Source organism: Nicotiana tabacum, chromosome 23 (assembly GCF_000715075.1).
Source record: "Nicotiana tabacum cultivar K326 chromosome 23, ASM71507v2, whole genome shotgun sequence".
Classification (NCBI taxonomy): Eukaryota; Viridiplantae; Streptophyta; class Magnoliopsida; order Solanales; family Solanaceae; genus Nicotiana; species Nicotiana tabacum.
The window spans coordinates 109,871,647-109,895,119 of NC_134102.1; the positions used below are offsets into that span (position 1 = coordinate 109,871,647).

The window sequence follows — 23,473 nt, forward strand, 5'->3', positions numbered from 1 at the left end:
TTGACTCTATTTTTGGTCCGCGAACACAAAGATCGTGTAACAAATTCTATTGACCGGGGAAAGATATAAGACACTCCCCGAGTCTTGGATAAAATTAATTTTAGATATCTTTTGTCTTAAGAATTTTGTCTTTGTTCACTTTTAATTGCTTGATTTGGAATTAAAGAAATTATCATGAAACAAGTCAAGCAAGAAACTGAAATTTGGTGGTTGTTTTTTGGCTTATTTTCTTGGCAGTTTTAAAGCTATTTTAATGGAGTCTCAAACCAAAACAGGTGGAGCATTGGGGTGTTAACAATGTGAAAAATGGTGATGAGCTATTATTGTTTCATGGTGGATATGTTGTTCTCTTTTGACGAAGGTTGATGTATTTTTCTGCTACTAATTGGAGAAGACGAGAAACCCATATATCCTCTTAAAGGTTAAAAAAAAAGTCGTGATTGTTTATAATCTATTTTTGTCCTCTCATTGCTTTCTCTAATCCCTCTCTTGTTTTTATTTTTTCTCTCTATGGTTCTTTCTGGTAGTCTTTTTTTTTTTTTTGTGCTCTCTCGATCTAGATATTATATGAGTAATGCGTGATTATATAAGTGTGAATGAAGAGATGAATTGGTGAGCAAAAATAGGATATGAGAGAATATTCTTTGGATAAGGATGATGAGCTAGGAAGATGTTAAGGAAGGTGCTGAGAAGGTGTTAGGTCATCTCCAACCCTTGCCTCTATTTTCTCCTCCAAAATGGAGTAAAGTTACTCCAACCATTACTATAAAAGAGAATATTTTATTTATATTCTTCTCTCTCTTTAATATTATATTATTATCTTTTATTTAAATTTTATTTTCTTATTTCTATTAAAAAAATTATCTTTTTTTCTTTTTTTATATATTCATCACATATAATTTATATTCCTTTTTTATATAACCATTTAATATAAAATTATTTTATACCATAAATTTTTAAATAATATAATTTATAAGCAAATATTATAGATTATATACATTAACGAAAAATTCAAATCAAAGTGAAATCATTGAAATAAAAGATAATTAAATACATATTACAGATTAAATATTACATAAATATTTAACTTTCATAGGGATAAATTAAAAGAGTTAAATAATAAAAATAATAATAAAGTAATAGAAATATTAATGGAGGAGATGACCCCAAATTTGGAGTGATACTATTCATCCCTATTTTACAGTAAAAAGTGCAGGAGCGTTGGGGACCAATTACTCCAAAAATCACCTACATTGTAGCAAATGCAGTTGGCGTTGGAGATGCCCTTATGAAAGTTTATTTAAAGAATCTTATGTGTAAGAGGGTGTATTTGGAGGAGGTCACATGAGAGTGAAAGATTGATTATTTTTGGATAAAAATAGAATTTTTACCGAGTGACAACGTTCCATTGACTTTTATATTTTTTTCAAAATCTTTTCCTTTTAAAGGTTACTAGGAAATTTTAAAAATAACTAAAGAAAAAATTACAAAATTACTAGCAAACAAAAGAAAATTGACCCTGTACTAACTGGCATCAGAGCATAAAACATGTCGCTCCAACTTTATTAACCCAATTCGGATTTCTATTCAAACTTAAGGGACTAGATCGCATTTTCCAAAAGCTGTTAGGGGCTTCACTGCCTTTTCTCTTTTTACACTTCAGTCCACAGTTTTTCATCACTTTTTGTCCATTGGCTATTCCGTCTTTTATACCTGTCAACGATTCAACTCTATTTGTATCCCTTGCCCGAGCAGAAATTGATATTCCCAATGGCAGTGATGCATAAGTCGATGACAATGTTGCTTTCTCTAATCTCACTTCTTTCTTTATGCTCTCTACTTGCCTCCACACTCGCGATCGCATCCGGGTACTCTTTTTCACACATGTATTTTCATACAAAAACCCAGTTTTTATCTGTTTCAAATCTGGGTTTTTGGTTCGCTATCGGATCTTATAATATAATGATATAATCTATAAAGTTTTCTCAACTATATACTTCTAGGTGAAAAATATAAATATTGAATTGTTTTAAGCTTGGTCTTTTATTGTTGCTTTGATTGTGTTGGCAGGAGCAGTGATGGTTATACTATTAATGGTCGTGTCAAAATTCCTGGTATGTACTCATTTAATTTTGCCTTTTCCTCTTTTATTTAATTATATAGAAGAACCCAGTTGCAAAAAATTTATTTTTCTACTTGGTTTGTAGATTTACAAGGTTGTATTAGCGAAATAATTTACTTCTTATTTTTGGAAAAACTTGTTGGAGCTTAGCATTCTTATTGAGTTTGCGTGTACTCTGTAAAAGCTCTACTTTTGGTATTTACTTGAACAAGAAGGATGGTGTTTGACCATAGGATCTAACTTGTTTGTTGGAGGACAAGATTTGCCTTTTCTAGGAAGAGCATGGGCGTGGGGAATTGAGGATGAGGATGAGTCCACAAACTACTCAATTGCTTTTTCCAATACTTGAACTAGAACCATGAGGTCTCTGGTTCAAATATCAATAGAAACAAAACAACAGTACGTGATTTCTTTCCCGGGGACAGAGTTACCCACTATTTGTGCTTTATGCATTCGGTGGAATAGTTCGAGGTGTGCACAAGCTGACTCGGACACCAAACTAATAAAAATAAAGTACTGGTAATCCAAGAAACCGACACTTTATTTGGATAGAGGGATATGGTAATGGGTAGCCATAGGAGAACTAAAGAGGAGGACAGAGAGTTATTTCTTTCTTTTGGTTTACTCTTGTTAGACATTAGTTTGCTTTTTAGTAAGGAAGCAAAGTTGAAGGATAAGTGACAGTAGAGAGAGTTGACAGCTTGAAATTTGATAGAGATGAGGAGGTGAATGTCTTTTACTCTATTATCTTCTTTATCAAACAGTATGAGCGGAAGGATAAACTGATAGGGAAAATAGATTAGTGATTTCCCATCCTTACCATTTCGCTTTACTTCCTTGAACCAACCAAAGTAAATTCAAGAAGAGGATATGGATCCTAGCATATAGTGTAAAGATTATAGAAAGGGACAAGAGAAGGATAGCATAATAGTGGAAATAGTGAGGCTAATCTATATGGCTAAAGGGGCTAAATCTTTATATTCAATGATTTGGCTGCTGAATTGGATTATAAGAAGGGATAGATGATGTCCATGAAAAGTTTACTCGACCCAAGGGCACTCACTATGCGTTTGAAGCTTCAGTATCTTTTGGTTGATTGGAAAAGATATCCTCTTTTTATCATTTTTATGCATAAGCTAACTTAGACATCTGCCTTTTAGGTGGAATCTAAGTTGTGTCAGTGAAATTCTGGTTTTGGGACTATTTACTGGGATAGATAGTCAATAAACTAGAAATGCTGAGAGTTAAGTAGTGCGTAAAGCAGAAACTTGCTGTTTCTCAAAAATAAGACCAAAAATATCTGTATTCTTTTATTCTCAGATGGTGGCGAAGGAACAATATTGAGCGCTAGTTCTAATCCAGACCGTTGCTGCGGTTGATGTTGCTTGTCGCCCCTGTATCGTAGTGTTGCCTTAGTTTCATTTTGTTTGACCTAATTTGAGTGGCAAGAGAGTTGAAGTTATGTCTTGAGAGAAGTGGGCCAAAAGTATAATAAATGTTAACATTTGATAATTTGAGATTTTATAAAATTAAAATTGGATTGAGTTTTATTGTTTGAACCAGTATTATTCTCAGAATGTTGTTGATAGAGGAGAATATAGCGAATCGTGGAAGAGAGAATAGGATTGTGGTTTGGCCACAGTAAGAAGTAAGACGTCCGTTTGGCTTGAATGGAGTATATTTTTGGTGCCATGTTCCAATTTTTATTAGTTTTTCAATGTTTTGTTCTGTCATTTTAGATTACAGTGCTATAATTCTCGTTATGTTGTAGTGAACACCTTGCACTAAAGTGTGCTTCAAATCCTTTTCTTGATATGTTATAGCTGTTAACGTTTCTATCTTCTTTTGTGTGGTAGGCTTTAGCTTGAAAGGATCTGGTTTGGCCGCTAAAGCATCAAATGTCAAAGTCCTACTCAATGGTGGCCAAAGAGTTACTTTCCTGAGACCTGATGGATATTTCTCATTGTATCCTTCTTATATGTCCATGTATTTCTCAGCTTTGTTACGGAGGTCATTGTTGTTATTTTTGTTATTCCACTGATATTTAACTGATGCTCTATCTCCAAAAGAAAGGGGCTCCCCTATGCTGTGATTTTTACATTTGTTTGCCCACTATATGTTCTTTCTTTAGAGGTTTCTTGACATATATGAAATAATGGAATTAAGTTGTTTCTGTTTATGACAATCAACCCGAACCAGGTTGTACATCAAATTAATTGTTAAACTAGAATTTAATCTAATGTTCTTTATTTGCCTTCTTTCTGTTGTCTGTCATCTCATATAATTTCTCTGTTTCGTCTGTTGTTGGCCTGATATATACCTAATATAAGAGCAAGAACAAATTGGTGGTATTTGGCAAAGAACGATGTGTGGCTCTAATCGTGATAATAAGCTGACTTCACTTCCAAGCACTAGCTGTTGCAAACTTTACTGAAAAATGATTTCCTTCTGTCTTTCTACTCTGTATGATGAACCAAGAGAGCAAGGTAGCAAGGCTATGTAACTGGATTTCCCCTTAAATATAGTTTTACGAGATTACTTCTGCCTGGTATTTGGCTGTTTGATCAAGGAGATGATCAATGAAATAGACAAAGGTTCCTATTGAATGCTGGAAATTGGTGAAACCATTTTGCTGAGATCTGGAGCAAAAGGAGCCCATTGTTACAACTCAGAATTTGGGCTGTAATTTCGGCCAAGAACTGGTGAGAAAAGGTCCTTCTGATGGTCTGACGTAGAGTAGTCTACTCGGGCAACTTGGGCTTTTTAATTTTAAGCATATATAAGGGGGGTATAGGTGATGAAAGCTCCGACCTGCCTCCCCCATGCGTGCTGCCACCGAGCCGCATAGAACGAGCTGCCTTGGGGGCGAACCCCAAGGGCCTGCCTAGATGACTCAAGGGAGTGTCAAAGGTATCCATACGAGTTTGGGAACTCGTATGGGCTGCGCAACGCCTTAGGGCCTGCGTTGGGCATCAATAGGGCAGTGGAGGCTGCTATTGTGGAACGGCCAGCCCCGCGGGCTGCCGAGTGTTGGAAAGAGACCTCCACGCCGATTGGATACTTGACGCACCTGTCATAGGGGCATCATGTGTTGACTTGTGAGCATGGCTTTGGTTCAGCCATGCAAGCAAGGGTCCGTTGGCCTAAAGGTGCAGGTGTGGGCGACACTGCACTACTTCGGAATGGAAGCGTGCTGCAAAAGGGCTATGTATGGGCATGGCACGAAAGAGGCGCATGACAATGGCCAAGGACTAAAGGTTGCCTTACTCGGGCGAGGCACGAGCTAGTTGCGGATGCACTAGACGAGTGTAAGCTTGAGGATTGGGCTGTGCACGCAGGAGCGATGCTCAGTCTTGGGCTAAGGACAAGACATGTCCAAAGCCAAGTCCCCAGGGCGCGCATGGATTGTGATCCTAAGATGGAGCGCCACGACATGCCTAGGGCCAAGGGCCTAGGCATCTTACGGGCGGCACAGGTTGGAGCGAGCCTGAGGGCGAGCCCAACCGACAGGCACAGGATCGTGCTTGGGAAATCCTGGGACGGGATAGGAAGGCTGGCCCGCGGCCGGAATGGGGAGTCCGCGGGCGCCGCACGGGCGAGCAGGTGCCGCTACCCAATGTAAGGAAATGGGCCCGTGACACTTGGTATCAGAGCTGATTAAGGCCATACTATGCCATGGCACAACGTCAAGGCAAAGGGTGGATATGGCTAGTGCATTTTGGATGTCAGTGCCGAGATCACGTCAAAGCAGAGATTGATGTTCATATGCCAACAAAGATCGAGAACCAGATACTAATGGTCGACGAAGGAAATGGGTGATTCCATTGTCTTTCGTCAGTCTAAGGTGCTACTGAATGAGGTGATATGCCGATGAGTCGGATGGCCAAGAGAATGCCATGTTTGCCAGGTCGTGCAACCATATTACGAAAGAGTAGGCCATGGACTATAAACTTAGGCATGATCATAGCGGAGATCTTGCCAAGGATGCGTGCAACGCATCAAGCTGAGTGTCTTTCCTTCGGGAAAAGACTTTGGGTTGCCTGAGGGCATTGCCAAGGTGAGGAAAAGAATTTGAGGGTATAGCGAAGTTGCGGAATGGGACGAGTTCCCAAGTTTGGAAGGTGTCATCATTCTGGAAAGGGGTATGTCGAATGATCGGGGACCGAGAGTGTCCAAGTGCGTGGCACACCGAACCGGGAAGCCGTGCTAGCAGGACCAAGAGAGTACCTGTCTATAGGGCGAGTATTGAAGTACTACCGGGAGCATTGGCTACTTGCTGAGGAAGTGACGGCCGGAGAACAAAGAACTCTGTTCGGAAAGGCGGCGATGCTATGACTTTGGGAATGTAGTACTCACCGAAGGTCGTCTCAAGAGCTGGCCGAATGCCAAGTGAGACGACAGTGCTAAAATGTATCCTCCACATTGAGTGTGGGAGGATCCCGCCTATGCAAGAGGCATAAGGGCGAAGTCGTGGGTCTGGGAGCGAACACATCTTCAAGGTAGTGAAGGCAAAGAGAGCTGCGGGAGCGGAATGCTACGTGAGCTATGCCAGAGGCGTTTGAAGGCCAAGTGAGCGAGTGAGCTACTAGGGCCGCGCCAAAGAGGGCGTCTTAATGCTACGGGAGCGAAAGGCTACGGGAGCCATGCCAAAGGCATCTTAGGGCTACGCGAGCGAAAGGCTGCGGGAGCTATGCCAAAGAGGGCATCTTGAGGCTACGGAAGCGGATGGCTACGGGAGCGATGTCAAAAGAGCACATTGATGTGCTAACCTGTGAAGGAAAGCTTTAGACGGACATGAAGACCGTGAGGGTCATGGTGTGATTTGACTAGTGTGGGTCAATCACAAAGTTAGACACCAGAGGGTGCAAGTGCGGAGGCACTTTCCAAGTGAACACCGAATAGAGGTGAAGTGCAAGAGGCACGCTTGGAAGATACTTGGGAGGAGGAGTGCATGGGGCACGACTCCTTTTTGAGAAAGGACTTCGAGGAAGTCCAACCCACAGGACAAAGGGAGCTTGAATGGGCATACCTGAGGGGGCAGACTCCGGGATGTCTTAAGCCGTGATGTGTCATCGGGGCGATGACATTATGAGTGTGGGAGGATGTTACAACTCAGAATTTGGGTTGTAATTTCGGCCAAGAACTGGTGAGAAAAGGTCCTTCTGATGGTCTGACGTAGAGTAGTCTACTCGGGCAACTTGGGCTTTTTAATTTTAAGCATATATAAGGGGGGTATAGGTGATGAAAGCTCCGACCTGCCTCCCCCATGCGTGCTGCCACCGAGCCGCATAGAACGAGCTGCCTTGGGGGCGAACCCCAAGGGCCTGCCTAGATGACTCGAGGGAGTGTCAAAGGTATCCATGCGAGTTTGGGAACTCGTATGGGCTGCGCAACGCCTTAGGGCCTGCGTTGGGCATCAATAGGGCAGTGGAGGCTGCTATTGTGGAACGGCCAGCCCCGCGGGCTGCCGAGTGTTGGAAAGAGACCTCCACGCCGATTGGATACTTGACGCACCTGTCATAGGGGCATCATGTGTCGACTTGTGAGCATGGCTTTGGTTCAGCCATGCAAGCAAGGGTCCGTTGGCCTAAAGGTGCAGGTGTGGGCGACACTGCACTACTTCGGAATGGAAGCGTGCTGCAAGAGGGCTATGTATGGGCATGGCACGAAAGAGGCGCATGACAATGGCCAAGGACTAAAGGTTGCCTTACTCGGGCGAGGCACGAGCTAGTTGCGGATGCACTAGACGAGTGTAAGCTTGAGGATTGGGCTGTGCACGCAGGAGCGATGCTCAGTCTTGGGCTAAGGACAAGACATGTCCAAAGCCAAGTCCCCAGGGCGCGCATGGATTGTGATCCTAAGATGGAGCGCCACGACATGCCTAGGGCCTAGGCATCTTACGGGCGGCACAGATTGGAGCGAGCCTGAGGGCGAGCCCAACCGACAGGCACAGGATCGTGCTTGGGAAATCCTGGGACGGGATAGGAAGGCTGGCCCGCGGCCGGAATGGGGAGTCCGCGGGCGCCGCACGGGCGAGCAGGTGCCGCTACCCAATGTAAGGAAATGGGCCCGTGACACCATTCTTCTTTGGATATGTGGTGGAACTGAATGATCACTGAAATTAAGTCAGAGTACAATCAGGCTAAGGAGGGAAGAGTGAAACTCGAAGCATGCATTGCTATGCAGATGGATTAGCTATAGCACTAGATGCTAAGATTAATTATATTATTTGGTATACGGCTTGTATACAGGGTTAGTCCCCAATTGTTAATAAAATTATTTATCTTATCCAAAAAAAATAAAAAAATTATTTGGCAATAAGTTTCCTTGATTAATTCCATGAATAACATGTGATCCATAAATTGGTGTGTCATGTTGTTTGTCACATGCTTGCTGCTAGCCATATGTTTAAGCATTATCAGGTATTAGACCTTTTTATCTATTGTCTTTTATCGGCTCTCTTGTTATTATCCTATGATGTTCGAGCCTTTTGTTTTACTTCATATGTTGTCAATAAATAATATTCAGTACCTTGAGGCTAACTGTTGAAACTAGGTGTATGCAAAGAGCACGGGGAAGATTATGCTGTTATTTTAGTAATTCTTTGACTTTAGACTTCAAAAGCCATAATGTGCCAGCAGGGACGCATCTCATAGAAGTATCTGCGATTGGGTACTTCTTTTCTCCAGTAAGCTTCTCTTCCCATGATATTTGCCTAGTTCATCACCAATTCTTTGTCAAGGAGTTTTAGGATAATAACCTTCTTCTGGCCTTCAGGTCCGAGTTGATGTCAGTGCCAGAAACCCTGGAAAGGTTCAAGCTGCATTAACTGAGAATCGGAGGAGCCTGATTGAGCTGGTTTTGGAGCCACTGGGAGATGAGCAATATTATGAGGTCGAGCTTTTTTCGTATCTCTTTTTTTTCCATTTTCCTCCTTTCTATTAGATTCCCAATTACTATGTGAAAATTTCTTGCAGATAAGGGAACCCTTCTCCATTATGTCTCTGGTGAAAAGCCCAATGGGTCTGATGGTTGGATTCATGCTGGTTGTGATGTTTTTGATGCCAAAATTAGTAGAGAATATGGGTGAGTACTCTATGTTGTTATTTTACCATTGTCAAAATTAAATTGCATTGACATTCAGTAAGGTGAAGAGGAGCCTTGGTGCAACGGTAAAACGTGTGACCAGGAGGTCACCGGTTCAAGCCGCGGAAATAGCCTCTTGGAGAAATGCAAGGTAAGGCTGCGTACATAAGACCGAATATGGTCCCGCCCTTTCTCGGACCCACGCATAGTGGAGCTTAGTGCACCGGGCTGCCCTTTTTTGGGGACATCCAGTAGGGGGGCAAATCCACAAGTCACTTCCAGTTTTCCATCCGCAATGCTAGTTTGTTGTGTTTTTGGATGACTGCACCGTTATGTGGTTTCCTAGCGGTTGGCGTCCCACAGTGATTATGATGTAAATCCATCTATTTATCTACCGGCATCTGATCTTCTATTGAATTGGATTGTGAATCTAATGAAGCGTGAATCCCACTAATCCATTTTCAGTCATCTACTATAAACTTAGGATGGAGATCCAAATTTAAAACAGAAAGGGTGGCCATATTTCCCTTAAGAAACATCAGCTCTTCATCCCTTATACCGAACCAACCTGGACCCCCTCCGCCTCAGGACATTTTGCTCTGTTTCTCTTTCTGTCTCTGAAGTTTTTTTGGCTTACAATGACTTTCTAAATGCGTCAATTTACCTGCATTTGGATTTGTTTGTTTGCTCATATTACCAACTGCGTGTTGTTTATATATCTATCTAATAGGTAGCATGTGCCTGCTATGTATCTCTGGATACCTGTGTGTGTAGTATTTGTTTAAATCTGTGGCGTTTTGTATGCGTCTGATAGAATAACACATCTCAGCTGCATATTTCGCGAAAGAATTATATCCCTAGACTTATTTAAATCGTTATATAGCCAGACCCCTCCATAATTAGTGTTTTGTTGCTGGTTTACCCCAGCTCCAGATATCCCAAACCGTGGAATCCAGCAGCTATTGCTCAGTGAAGGAAAAAACTTTTTCTGATTATGTATATGCTTCAGTGTTCTGCTTGAAAAGTAGGCTCATTAAGGGTGACGGCATTGAGATATTCGTCTCTCTCTCTCTCTCTCTCTCTCTCTCTCTCTCTCTCTCTCACACACACACACACACACACACACATGTATAGTATGTTTTATCTTTTGGTTCTCCAGTAACTGATGGCTTTAAGGTTTTTCTAGTACGACTTCTGCTCAATATGAGATGTGACGAAACTAGAGTTTAGTATTGTGTGAACGGAACGAAATTAAAGGAACAAGGAGACATGTAGAAGGTGGTCATGGAGGCATGTAGACGGGAGATAAAGTAAAAAGCACTATACCTATTTCTTTTCGGTCAAATATTTTCTCAATTTAAAAATTTGTCCATCTATTATCATGCTTAAAAGGTGGATGAATTTTATTTATGCTCATAATTCATCTCTTTCGATCCAACTCTTTTAATCCTTTCTGATCAGTGGAAATCTATCAAATTGGTATGCACTGTTTGCAGTATATTGATGCACTAAGAGCTAGACGTTTCTTTTGGCGAACCTATAATGTCTTTCCTACTCACACTTTCGACCTTCTGAATCAGCAAAAAACTCATAGGTGTCGTTCAGCCACCAGTTGTCATTGTTACCATATCAAGGACTATAAATGACTGAATACTTCTTTTTTGCCAATCCACCACTAACTGTTGTATCATAGTTATACTTCTGCGCAGCCGAAAAAGTAGTGACTGATATGTGCAGGAAACATTTCCGGAAGCTGCTTTACGTTTTGATACTTGTGTAGTTTCCAATCCATTCTCAGAGAAGACTGACAACACGTAAAGTGTCTTTTGCGACTCTGCTGATTGCACTTGTTTTTATGTTGCAGATCCCGAAGAAATTAGAAAAGCACAAGAGGAAATGAGAAGCCAAGGAGTTCCCAGTCTTTCAAGCTTGTTACCTGGGGCCCAAAGGAGCAACTAGTGACTATATTAAGAACATTGAAGCTTTACATTGATAAGCGGAATACATCTGCTGCCATTTTATGGAAAAGTTGAAATGATGTAAAATTCTAGTTCCGACAATTCATCTCCTGCTGTCGAAAGTCTCTAATGACCATAATTAGTTCAACTGTTAATCTTAAAGACCCTTTGTTTCCTCTGGTTAGAAACCAATATTTTTTAGTCAGTGTTATTAGGCAATGATGTGGATTACCCGAGGAAGTTTTTAGTATTTGGTTGGTGTATGGTGTGTTTAAAACAGCCTTGGATTTAATACCATGTAATCAAGTCCTGAGTTCATTGTATGTTGAAGTATTAGTATCTTTATATATGCAGTATGCTTATGCTGCGCTCTAGCTTTCTAGTTGTGTTTGGCTGCAGTTTGGATACATGGTGGGCATAATAGATCTCAAGAAACTTGAGTTTTAAAGTAGATTGTTATGAACAATGTTGTAATATTTGGTGGGGCCTCGTACTTTTGTACCGGCGAGAGATAATAGGTATTCCGTGGAATAGTTAATGTGTACATAAGCTGATCCGCTGTACATAAGCTGATCCGCCATAAAAAGTCCGGCAAATGCAATTGGGGAGGGGCAATTGGGGAGGGGTAAGCCCTAGAGAAAAGGGGAAAAGTTTCAACTATCAAGCTAGAATTTCAGTTAGTTTGTGGAAAAGCTCTATAAAGTGAATGGAAAAAGACTTAAACTACTAGTTGATAAAATGTGTAGATTATATACATTATTCATCAAGGTTTCATTTCAAAAGTAAGTGATGATTATACAAAATAGGTTATGCCAATGCAAATATTGAATTTACCAAGTCTTTTTATTTTAGAATTTGGTTAAGGCACCATTGCCAACCTCGAGAACTACGTGAGAGAAAACGTGCATATTTGGAATATTATAAGATTGATAGACTACCATACTCTAAACTTAATAAGGGGTCGTTTGGTAGGGTGTATAAGAATTGTGCGGAATAATGTGTATTAGTAATGCATGGATTAGTAATGCATGTGTTAGTAATGCAAGTATTAGTTATGCAAATATTATTTCTTATCTATTGTTTGGTGTGATGTATTAAAACTATAATGCATTGCATAATTTTTAAGAAAAATAGTTGTTTGCAAAAATGCCCTCCATATTCTTAAGTTTTAAGGGACTTTAAGGATAATTTTGTCTTTAACCAACCTAATGCATGCATTAGTAGCCTTGGTATTACTAATGTCATGGTTTTCTATGCATTACTTATACATAGGATAATACCAAGTATGATGTATAATTAATACAAGTATTAGTTATACACAGGTTGAAAAAATATACCAAATAAGGTATTAGTAATGCATACAGCTAATGCTTGCATTATTTTTTTTAATACCTCCTACCAAACCACCCATAAATAACTAATGCTATACACTCTAATAGACAGGCTTCCAAGCTAACCTCTAGGTTTGACAAGTTTGAGAGATAGATTTTAGTCTATCTCTTGCTTCTTTCATGCGCAAAAGGAAGAAAAATAAATTATTAGTAATATCTTGTTAGGTTGTGAAATAAAAGTATAAAACAAACAAATTCCATATCTGCTGAACAATCACATTAAGAGATTCAGTGCGTTTTCAGTATCCCTTAGTATGAGCTAGGCTAAAGTTCTACTTGATAAATAACATTCATTTTATTGGATGCATGTAATGACTTTTAGTTTCAATTTAAGCTCAACCAACGATATATTGCCTTGATGCAACTCATAGCTTGATGTTTGTGAAAAAAAATACTATCCAACCTTTTAGATCCTTATCACAATGCTAAAGATTGTTTTTTATATATTTATACTTTTATTAAGTTTGGTATAAATAATTATCAAAAAAAGCAGTCTTAGTGATCAATTTGCAAATTTAATGTATAGAATTTCATATTCACTTATCGTTTGAATGAACAACTCTTAATTAGTTTCACATGTACCAGATTTAAAATATTTATACAAAAGAAAATATTTATATGTCAAATTTTTTTTAAAACAAAAAATCTCCTTATAGATCTGTTCCGCCCAAAATGGGAATGGACTAGGGTTATGAACTTATAATCTGATGATCGAGTCGATTTCATAATTATAAGTTTATTCCATACCGGACTAGGCCGGAATAGGGTTATATACATTCTCATTCTGAGAAGGGGTCATTCGGGTCTATCTAAATAGATACTATGTTTATATATGGATCCCACATCATTACATTCTATTTAGGATTAGGAATATGCGTAATCGGACCTGCTTTTTACATATCTCTATTGGGACCCTATTCACCTCTTTGAGTGAATCGAGAAATATGTTTGATTGTCCATCTTTTTTTTTTTATATATATATATGAGGCATTGCATTCTTCAGATAATTCAAATTGAAGCAATTGGATGTCCAACTCGGGCCTATATGACATGAACAAATTAAAAAGGCCAAATACCCAGACAACTACATAAACTTGGCTCCAATTTTCATTTTGTCATTTCAACTCATACTAGTACTAATTGAACACTCCAACTTCAATAAAAATATACCCATTATATACAAATACTGATGTGGCAAAACCAGTATTCTTCATCGCGCGTGAATGAGTTTCAAATTAGATTTTTTTCCTTTTCTTTTTCAAAAAGGCATATCTTTTTTTTCTTTTTATTCCTCATCTCTCATGCCACAAAATCAACCTTTCCTTTCTCCCTTCTCTCTTCTTACAATCACTGCTCCACTGGTACACCTTAAATAATTCACTAATCAATTATAATAATAGCAATAATTTTCTAATCTAACACAAAGAACATCAAATAAAATAGAAAAAAAATTGCTCCTGGCATTACCTGAACAGAATAACGTCAGCGCCCAAACTAGTGTTCGCCGGTAATGAGAATTCCGGTATGTTCCAAAGTTTAACTATCATGGCCAAGATCATCCTCTTTCCTTTTGCATTTCACTATTCTCATATTCTTTTTCAAAATTCTTATGGCCTTCTCCTCAAGATCTGGGTTTAGAGCTTATTTACTTACCAATTTTCAATTCATTCTTCATTTTTCTATTTATTCTTTTTGGTTAGATTAAAAAATAGTTGTCGATTATACTGATAGAAGGATCTAACAGTCATGTGAGGTGGGTGGGAGAAAGATAAAGGTGGGTCTGGCAAGAGGAAGACGTGGTTGTGATAGGGGGAGGTGGTGCAGCGAAGGCCGATAGAAAAAAGTTTGAAAATCGTGGGGGCTGGGAGCCATGGAAGGAAACAGGGTCTGAAAAAGAATGTTCTGGGGAATCTTAAAATTGTGAGGGTGGTAGAGATTGAAAGATTGGGGACATGATAGCGGCTGCAATGGAGTTACAGAAATTATTTTGCTATCTTGTTTTTCTTTTATTTTGTTTCCTTCTTTTTTTGGGTTTTCTCATAGCACTTTTTTTTTATCTTCAAAAGCCATATGGCATTTTTTGGTTCGTCCATTTTGCCACGTTGTTGTGCGTTCAGTTCACGCGACTGAATTTACTTAGGTATTTTACATGGGGTGTTTATTATGTATACATTATTGAAGTTGGAGTGTTCAATTGGAACTAGTGTGAGTTAAAGTGCCAAAATAGAAATTGAAGTCAAGTTTAAGTGATCGTCTAGATATTTGGCCAATTAAAAACCGCATGGAACTGTGAATCAACAACTGATTTTTGGAAAGTTCCTACATAAATTGAGAAGGAAAAAAAGCTCCTAAAGTAGGACCCATTTGTCCATGATTTTTTTTCTTTTTTCGATTTTAAAAAAAAAACGTGTTTGTCCATAAAATTTTGCAAGTTCTTGAAAAAAAAATTTGAAAATGAGTTTTTCAAAATTACTTTTTTTTAAAAGAAATCAGATATTTTTTTTCCCACTCATAAAACTGCAATATTTTTTCAAGTGAAATATATATCCAAATGTAATTTCAAATAATATTTTTCAACTTAACTCCAAAATCCAAATACTACCTTTTTTCTTCTAAAAATTACATTTTTTTTTAATGTTCAAACGCCTTAATCTAGCAAGGGGCAAAGTGAGTGAATATGAAAATAGACGGGCTAAAGTGAACCTTAAACACAAATTTTCTTTTACTTCCCTGTCCTTTGAAGTAACCGCTCTGCTGGAAAACTCCAAAACTCATTTTTCAAATCAATCAATCGATCGAAGTTTCAATTTCAAGGGAGATTTACCTTTGAGATCTCCGTTATTTACACTGATTACTTTCCGAATCATCCAGAATATTCCACAATCTACGAATGCTCTCAATTTGATCGAGCGTTTTCGCTAAGTTGTCTTCTCCAGTTTTGTTTTCACAGTACACAAATTGGGAAGACATGGAAAGCATCTTGCCAACGACGTCGTTTTCGTCGTCGTCAAAATCGGAAAGGCGGTCAAAATCAAAGTCTAGTCAAACATCTAAACCTTCTCTAGTAATGGCATTAATCTCTTGCTTCGCTTGGTTATATGTCGCCGGAAGGTCCGCTTTTATGTTTATTTTCTTGTTTTATTTTTAGGCATACTCTCTAATGTGTTAATTTTATTAATTTATGTTTTGATTAATTTTTTATATATATAAAGTTTTATGTGTTGGGATTATTGTTTTTAGGTTATGGCAAGATGCAGAGTACAGAATGGTATTAGGTAGTCTTTTGAAGAAGAACTCAGAGCAGGTTTTGTTCTTCTTTTCTATACATAGTTTTATTTTGCACTCGATGATTTGGATTACTCAGAGCAGGTTTTGTTCTTCTTTTCTATACATAGTTTTATTTTGCACTCGATGATTTGGATTACGAGGTTAAAACATCTAATTTCTGGTGAATTTTGGATATATTTCACTTGATTTGTGAAATAAAGTTTACATTTTTAGAAACTGCATTAAAATTACTGCGAATTACAATCTTTTGTTAACTAGAAAATTTTAGAAACTTCTTAAAAAATAAAACAAATGTTTGAAAACTGTAGTCGAAAAACTAACCATTTGACTCTCCAAATAGTAATAGTGTTATATAGATCAAGACATAAGTAGTTCTTTGTGCTACGAGAAATTTGGGAAAGGAAAGCCTGTGAACATTGTGAAATGTAAAGTGCTATTTAGATGTCCTAGTGAGAGATAATGCCCCATTGTTACTGAACTTGGAAATGCTCTGGAAATTACACGATGATTGATAAAGGGCAATGTTTCCTAGACGGGAGAAGTATTTCCTTACATGTTCATGAGATACTAATAATGGTCTAATCAGTGGCTCAAATATTGGATTATTGACTCAGTTATAATAGTGCCACGCCCACGAACAAGTCTATGCAGTAGTTTACTTGCAAAGTGTGACATGCTGGTTTTAAACTGCCTATGCTAATGCTGGTTCACAATTTCTAATGGAGTTGGCTTCAACACTTGTCTGAGGTTCAAAGCATCTGATATTACTTACTTTAGCTAGTTCTTTAACCCGGTTCTTTCTTCCTAAATCCTAATATTGCATTGGATACATATGGCAGAGACCAAAGATGCTGACAGTTGAAGACAAGCTAATGGTTTTAGGATGCAAGTACGTTTTTCAGATTCCTTTTTTCTTTTGTCTTAGCATAAGTGCATATACGAGCATGTGCGGACAATTGCAATTGAGCTAATCTAGATATTTCCAGGGAACTGGAGAGGAGAATAGTTGAAGTCGAAATGGAATTAACAGTGGCTAAGAGTCAAGGTTACCTCAAGAATCAGTTGAAGCATAGTGGTTCATCTTCGGGCAAACAACTTCTGGCTGTTATAGGAATCTATACGGGATTCGGAGGTAGATTGAGGAGAAATGTGATCAGAGGGTCTTGGTTGCCAAATGGTCCGTCTCTACTCATTTCGTTTGGGGCATGGATTTTCTATATTTCCTCAAATATATGTGTAATGATCTCTCATTGTTGTGTTATGATCTAACTTCTTAGGGATTAATGTAACTGTGAAGCTGCCACACTGAAAGTAAAAATACAGATTAGAACTTGTTAGCGGATTCAGTGTGTTCAAAATTTTCATAGCTTGTTATTGTGATATTAGTCCATTTTAGCTGGGCTTCCCGGAGAAGGAAGAGAAGACCCATCGCATGGGACGTTGCTCCCCTAGCTCTTATGTGGGTTATATGGAAGGAGAGAAATAGGATACCGTTTTAAGGGGTTGAGAATGACTATGTACATTTGAGGAATAGCCTCGTCTTAGTTTCTTTTTGGTTCATCCATGAGGTCCCTACTTGTATATATTATTGGGTTGGGTGACTTTTGTAGAGAACCATACTTTATTGTAGGTTCTCTACTTCTTGAATAACTGCCTTTATATAGGGATTTCCCCAACATCAATAAAATAGTCACCTTACCAAATTAGTGATATTAGTCTATTTGATGTCTATCTGTGCATTGTTTAAGTGGTGAAAATGTGCACAGTTCTATGCGTTCAGAACCTCCAATAAATGCCTTTTGATAAGTAATGGAAGATGGTTTGACTGGCCGGGCAAAGATGGAAATGTTCTTATTTCAAGTTTTCAAGTGTAGTTATCTTTGTTTCAATGACATGATATCATGATAGATCAGTGTTATTTAAAACCATTCCATCGCCTAAAGCATTGCAATGATATAAAGTGATGGGTAGTGTGCCCTTCAAACAATGACGCACAAAGTCGCTTCTTTGAATCTCAACTTTGAGGAGTTGGATTAACTTGGGCATTATTGTATATTGTATGCTGAAATTAGTCATTTTACATGAAGTGAAGTTCAATTTTTATTGTACTAAATTCATCAATGTTCTTCACAGAAGCGTATCCTTCACATCTCGCTTTTTGTTTCAAGCCCCACACGTTTTATTGCGCTCTTCGCTTTTAAAAATGCTGTGACGGATGGAGTTATTGGTCTAACTGACGCAAGTGGATTTTGAGCTAGAAACATTTGGATTGGCTGAAATTGGGCACTCTCTCTTTTGAAGCTGATGACAACAATTACTTCTTCCATTTCAATTTATATGACACACTTTCCTTATTAGTTCGTTCCAAAAGAATTACACATTTCTATGTTTGGAAACAATTTAACTTTAAACTTTGTATTTTACCTATTTTACCCTTGATGAGAAGCTTTATAGTCACACAGATGTTATGGTTCCAAAATGTTTTTACCCTTTATCCTTTAAAGATCACAAGTTTCAAAAGTCTTTTTTTTTCTAAACTCTGTGCCGAAACAAAGTGTGTCATATAAATTGAAACGGAGGGAGTAATAATTATGAAAATATCGTGGTTGTGTTTATTTTCTTTTACGATGAAACTTATCTTGGAGGCATGGGTTGGTTGCTCGCAAATTTCACATGTTACCGGATCAGTTATAGTTTGACTGTTAGTCTATTTGCTTTAAAACCGTTCTTGAAGTTTTCACCTGTTGATCAAAATATGATACAGAGCTTTCTGATGTTAGTTAGAAGTAATAAAACTTCCTTTTTTTTTTTGTTGAAAGATGTGTGTAGTTTCATGGTTACAAGTTCTGACCTGGCTGCCACAACCTTCGCAACATTGATCAGATTTTTTATTTTAAAAAGGGAAAAGGGCCAAATTTGTCTTGTACTACCTAAAATTGAGTAACTTTGTCTCTGTTAGACTTTTGGTCTACTATTACCCCCGCCATTAGGAAAAGTCTAGTTTATGACCTTGACGCATATCGGAGCTTCTATATGAGGGTACTTTTAAACCATAGTCAAAGGTTGAGAGGTGAATATTGACCTTTTTCCTATATGCACGGAGTCCACGCATCTCCCGCTGTACCTCTCTTAATGGCAAGGGGTATGAATGGACCAAAAGTGTAACAGAAGGCAAAATTGAGCAATTTCAGATAGTATAAAGGCAACTTTGGACATTTTCATTTTAAAATTCTGGTCTTGCTGGTGCATCTGATACATCTAATATTTTCTTTTCTATGACAGTTGATGCTTTGTCGAAACTTGAAGAAAGAGGAGTGGTTGTGCGATTTGTAATTGGTCGGAGGTTTGTGCTGCATACTAAAAAATGGAAATATAGATTTGAAATTTTAGTGGCTTTATTCATCTCTGGATTACTTGAACTTGGCAGTCCCAACCGTGGCGATAGCTTGGACCGCAATATTAATGAGGAGAACCGAGAAACAAAAGATTTCTTGATTCTAGTAAGTTTGGTTATCGTCATTTTTGTCTGACCTATCTGTATTTTTTTTGCGGCATAATTTGAGTTAGGCTCTATACAAACTGTTGCTGTATAGAGTATAGACATGTTGGTTGCAAAAATGCATATTAATAATAATGATCATATGTGTAAATAATCGTTAGAGCTTAGCCTGCACGCATTCTCCTAATTTTTTGTTTACTTTGTTTCAACTTGTTCCATATGCAGCTTACTTTTGCTTATCTATATTTTTCCAATTATTTAAAAGGAAAGTCATGAGGAAGCTCAGGAGGAGTTGCCCAAGAAAGCTAAATATTTCTTTAGTTCAGCAATACAAAATTGGGACGCAGAGTTTTATGTGAAAGTTGATGACAACATTGATGTTGACCTTGGTAAAATGCTTGCTTATCCGTCCTCTAGAATTATGATCTATGTGCCCCTAGATTTGAGCTTTTTTAACATTCTATTTATCTTTATTCTATCAGATGGGTTGATTGAGCTCCTTCAAAACCGCCATGGTCAAAATAGTTCTTACATTGGATGCATGAAATCTGGAGAAGTAGTTGCAGAAGAGTAAGATTTTCATTCATAGCAAAAATGAATGAAATTTAATGAAATTCATTAAATTTTTGCTATGCATCTTCTTGATGCCATTTAATGAAATTCCCTTCATAAAAAAAAAAATAAAAAAAATTCATTCAGATTTAACTCAGCTTAAGATCATGTATACAAGCATTAATATTTCACCTTTTCCCTTTTCCAGGGGAAGGGCATGGTATGAGCCAGAATGGTGGAAATTCGGAGATGAGAAATCGTAAGTATTACTGAGTCCTAAGAAAGTGATGCCTCCTTATTGCTGCATGAGGTACTCTGGCTTTTCTATAAGCTTATGTTTATATGTCCAAATGACTGTTAAGTCTATTTATCGGTAATAAACCAGGTCTATATTCTCTCACATCTAAAAGTATGCATAGTAATTTTAGTTGTAAGATGATTTGGTTAGAATGCTTTTCAGTTTTCACTTGGTTGACTTCGGTTGAATTAGGTCTTCAAGTGTCATGGATGCAGCTATCAAGCCTATGTACAAGGTTTTGCAGATATTGTTTTAGTAAATGTTATCGATCTATCTTACTATGAAGTGGCAGATCTGGAACTGCTTGTAAAAACCAACTCTGTCTGTCCCTATTTATGTGATGCACTTTCCTTTTTAGTCTGTATCAAAATGAATGATACCTTATTATATTTAGAAATAATTTAATTTTAAACCTACCATTTTACCCTTAATGAGATGATATATAGCCACACAAATATCTCTGACTTGTTTTAGACTACAAGTTTCAAAAGTCTTTCTTTCTTTCTTAAACTCCGTGCCTAGTCAAATTTCATCACATAAACTGGGATGGAGGAGTAATTTATTATATCTTACGTCTAGTTAGATTATTTAGTTGAAGAATTCCTCAATGAAAAGGGTTAACATTAATTCGCTAATGTTTGCAGCATGTTAAGTTGCTTTTTGCATTTTCTGTGCTTTTGGGTATTTTTGGTACGTGCGCATATGAGAGTGCTTGGATTTGTCTTTCCAAATGAAATTCTTAACTGATGGTTTGGGCCAAATTTTCAATTGTCCACGTTCTTGATGTACCTGGGTGAATTTCTTGGCCCGTCACTCCTCTCTACTCTAGAATGATATGGATTTCTTTTCAGGTACTTCCGGCATGCAGCTGGTTCGGTTCTGGTGCTTTCCAAAAATTTGGCTCAGTATATTAACATAAACAGGTTAGCTATTGTTATTTGAAAAAAAAGGTTAGCCATACATGTTTAACCTGTTCTGGTTTTGTCAGAAATAACTTGTTAGATGTACTATTTTAACCCTCTTACACCAACAGTGAAGGACATAAGATTTGCACCGGATCTCCAAACTATTGCTTTTTTCTCCCGTTTTAAAGGCCAATTTTATGGTAGTGGTTAGGTGGAGTTAACTGACATATATATGGCCTAGATAAGACTAATTCAACTTAAAAGGCGTATTTGACTTTAATTGAAGGTTCACTAGAATGTGGATGGAAATATTGGAATTACTCCACCAGCACAAGAAAAGTGAAAAATACCCTTATATTTAGCATTACTAACGGTCGATAACAGAAGACACCGGAAGAGGAATTTAAGGACTAAAATCGTAGAAGGCCTAGCTAAGACTCTGAATATTTAATCATGCCAAAACGATAGTGGAAGGGCTTTACCGAGACTTTTAAATAGCTTAAGAGCATTTGATATCATTTGCCTTATTGAAATTCTTGGATAAGTTGTTCTTCCTCTTTTTTGATGTATTGCGTTGAAGAAACTGACATCACTGATTCTGGTCTTGTATCTGTTTCTAAGTGTGTTATTTTTCCGTATGCAGTGCTTCCTTGAAGAGTTATGCGCATGAAGATACATCAATTGGATCATGGATGATGGGTCTTCAGACAACTTACATAGATGACAGCCGCCTATGCTGTAGCACCTCCGGACAAGGTAAACAGTTAGTCTTATTTGTGCTGATTTTAACCAGGTTAAGAAGTCCTTTGGCTTGTTTCACGTTCACTTTCTTTATTTGGTATGGCGATGATATGAGTTAAGCTTAAAGAAAGAAGTGAGGATTCGGACCTTGTTTGGGCGTAATTGTTGTTGTTGTTGTTAAGTCTTTTGGCTTGTGATCCCTGGAGAGTATTCTTGATCAATGTTTTTTGTTGACTGAGTGTGCATGAAACCCTAGATACAATTGAGGGAAATGGAGAAAAAATCACGAAAGCAGAAAGCGAGGAGCTCAACAACGACTATTTTTACTGTATAAGGGATAGTAAAAGGATCCTATGAGAAGAAAGGGCGGAAACCAAAATTACTCCTTTCCCCTTCTCTTTTGTATATATTCTCCTCTTTCTAAGTCAAGTGATTTTATGTTATTAAATGTTGACCTTTGTATTCAGTGTGCTAACATCTCGGAACTCTCTTTTTTCCAGACAAAGTGTGCTCATTGGCTTGAACAGGAAAGATGTCATTCTGTCTCGTCTTGCTAGGACAACTATTCCATTCGTTTTTATTGGAGCATACCATAACTCGAAAATGGAAACATCCTGTTTCATCCCCAGGTACCATTGACATTCTTGCTGACGTCAATCGGCTATTATATACGTGGAGTGAGCTAAATTCTTTTATAGGATGTGTACACTACTATTGGACTAGAGAATGTACCCCTCGGAGAACTTCAGTTTCTTGAAGATGGAGATATTTGTGGATAGCTTTGACTAACTGATTAGCGTGATTCATAATTAGTGGAACATATTTGTTTCTTTTTGTCCTTCCCGTGATCATGTTCTTATATTAAGCTAATAACTGGTCAACTGACCAAAAGTCACATGCTCCAAGTAGCATCCTTGCAGGAAAATTAGTTTCCTGAAAGATCTCTAAATACATAGAGACACATATTTACTAAGAATTTACCTACTACCAGAGAAAGGAAATAGAATATACAACATAGGTATATGCCATAGTTTGTATGCAAATAAGCCGATTAAAGAATTTGATATTGTGCTTCTAAGGGAGGTCCGCATCAATGTGCAACATTACGTGTAATGAACTTTAGAGTTTGGTAAAATCTAAAGTGGTAGCAGGTGACATGTTGAGAAAGAGGCTTCCCGTGGTTGGAAACATGGGCGTGATACATTGTAGTTGGAAACATGGGCGTGAAACGAACATCCATTGCCACAAAAATGATGCTTTCCACTTGAAAATCATCAGCAACTGTAATAATCCGGTTGGATCTAGTAAATGAAAACATCTGCATTTATTTCCATTTTGATGACACATACTCGCTGGCTTGGTGAAAAAGATGTTGCAATAGCATTCGTGGATGGAAGCAACGAAGTTTTGTACCAACTAAGTGCAACTTTTTTATTACAAAGTTGGGAATCAGTAACTTACTGGACAGATTCGCGAGAAATGCAACCCCAAGGTTTTAGCCTAATGCTAACAGCGTTGTACCTGATGTATCATGTATGGATTAGGCACACATTTCAGGATTTCTCGGTTATAGAAAAAACCGTAAAAAATGCATTAATAAGTTTTGATGGGTTATATTTACTGTTAAAATCCT

General features: G+C 38.0%; 2 protein-coding genes across 4 annotated transcripts; both read left to right on the forward strand.

Moving 5' to 3' along the window:
- Positions 1 to 1,685: 1,685 nt before the first annotated feature.
- LOC107801123 (ER membrane protein complex subunit 7 homolog) lies at positions 1,686 to 11,550 on the forward strand. 2 transcript variants are annotated; one of them, XM_016624406.2, is made up of 7 exons: positions 1,686 to 1,868; positions 2,071 to 2,114; positions 3,979 to 4,087; positions 8,747 to 8,810; positions 8,900 to 9,016; positions 9,100 to 9,208; positions 11,073 to 11,550. In XM_016624406.2, the coding sequence occupies exons 1-7, from the start codon at positions 1,771 to 1,773 to the stop codon at positions 11,165 to 11,167; spliced, it is 636 nt and encodes a 211-aa protein (XP_016479892.1). In that variant the 5' UTR covers positions 1,686 to 1,770; the 3' UTR covers positions 11,168 to 11,550. The 2 variants fall into 2 exon arrangements, with proteins under 2 accessions (XP_016479892.1, XP_016479891.1); XM_016624405.2 differs by having other exon boundaries at positions 1,692 to 1,868; positions 3,979 to 4,108; positions 8,678 to 8,810.
- Positions 11,551 to 15,329: 3,779 nt separating this feature from the next.
- LOC107801121 (hydroxyproline O-galactosyltransferase HPGT3) lies at positions 15,330 to 22,680 on the forward strand. 2 transcript variants are annotated; one of them, XM_016624401.2, is made up of 12 exons: positions 15,330 to 15,668; positions 15,798 to 15,861; positions 16,685 to 16,734; positions 16,832 to 17,022; positions 19,128 to 19,188; positions 19,273 to 19,345; positions 19,610 to 19,733; positions 19,827 to 19,914; positions 20,105 to 20,155; positions 21,046 to 21,117; positions 21,743 to 21,855; positions 22,341 to 22,680. In XM_016624401.2, exons 1-12 carry the CDS (start codon positions 15,526 to 15,528, stop codon positions 22,361 to 22,363), a joined length of 1,053 nt encoding a protein of 350 aa, XP_016479887.1. In that variant the 5' UTR covers positions 15,330 to 15,525; the 3' UTR covers positions 22,364 to 22,680. The 2 variants fall into 2 exon arrangements, with proteins under 2 accessions (XP_016479887.1, XP_075101515.1); XM_075245414.1 differs by lacking the exons at positions 15,330 to 15,668; positions 15,798 to 15,861 and adding an exon at positions 16,454 to 16,592.
- The last annotated feature ends 793 nt before the right edge of the window (positions 22,681 to 23,473 follow it).

What these genes read in the sequence shown, in the direction of transcription:
- LOC107801121 (XM_016624401.2), top strand. Translation starts at nt 15,526, where the DNA reads ATGGAAAGCATCTTGCCAACGACGTCGTTTTCGTCGTCGTCAAAATCG. An exon ending in CTAATGGTTTTAGGATGCAA is followed by an intron (nt 16,735 to 16,831) that starts GTACGTTTTTCA and finishes AGATATTTCCAG; the next exon opens with GGAACTGGAGAGGAGAATAG. An exon ending in GGAGAAGTAGTTGCAGAAGA is followed by an intron (nt 19,915 to 20,104) that starts GTAAGATTTTCA and finishes TCCCTTTTCCAG; the next exon opens with GGGAAGGGCATGGTATGAGC.
- LOC107801123 (XM_016624405.2), top strand. Translation starts at nt 1,771, where the DNA reads ATGGCAGTGATGCATAAGTCGATGACAATGTTGCTTTCTCTAATCTCA. An exon ending in TATCCTTCTTATATGTCCAT is followed by an intron (nt 4,109 to 8,677) that starts GTATTTCTCAGC and finishes TGTTGAAACTAG; the next exon opens with GTGTATGCAAAGAGCACGGG. An exon ending in GAGATGAGCAATATTATGAG is followed by an intron (nt 9,017 to 9,099) that starts GTCGAGCTTTTT and finishes AATTTCTTGCAG; the next exon opens with ATAAGGGAACCCTTCTCCAT.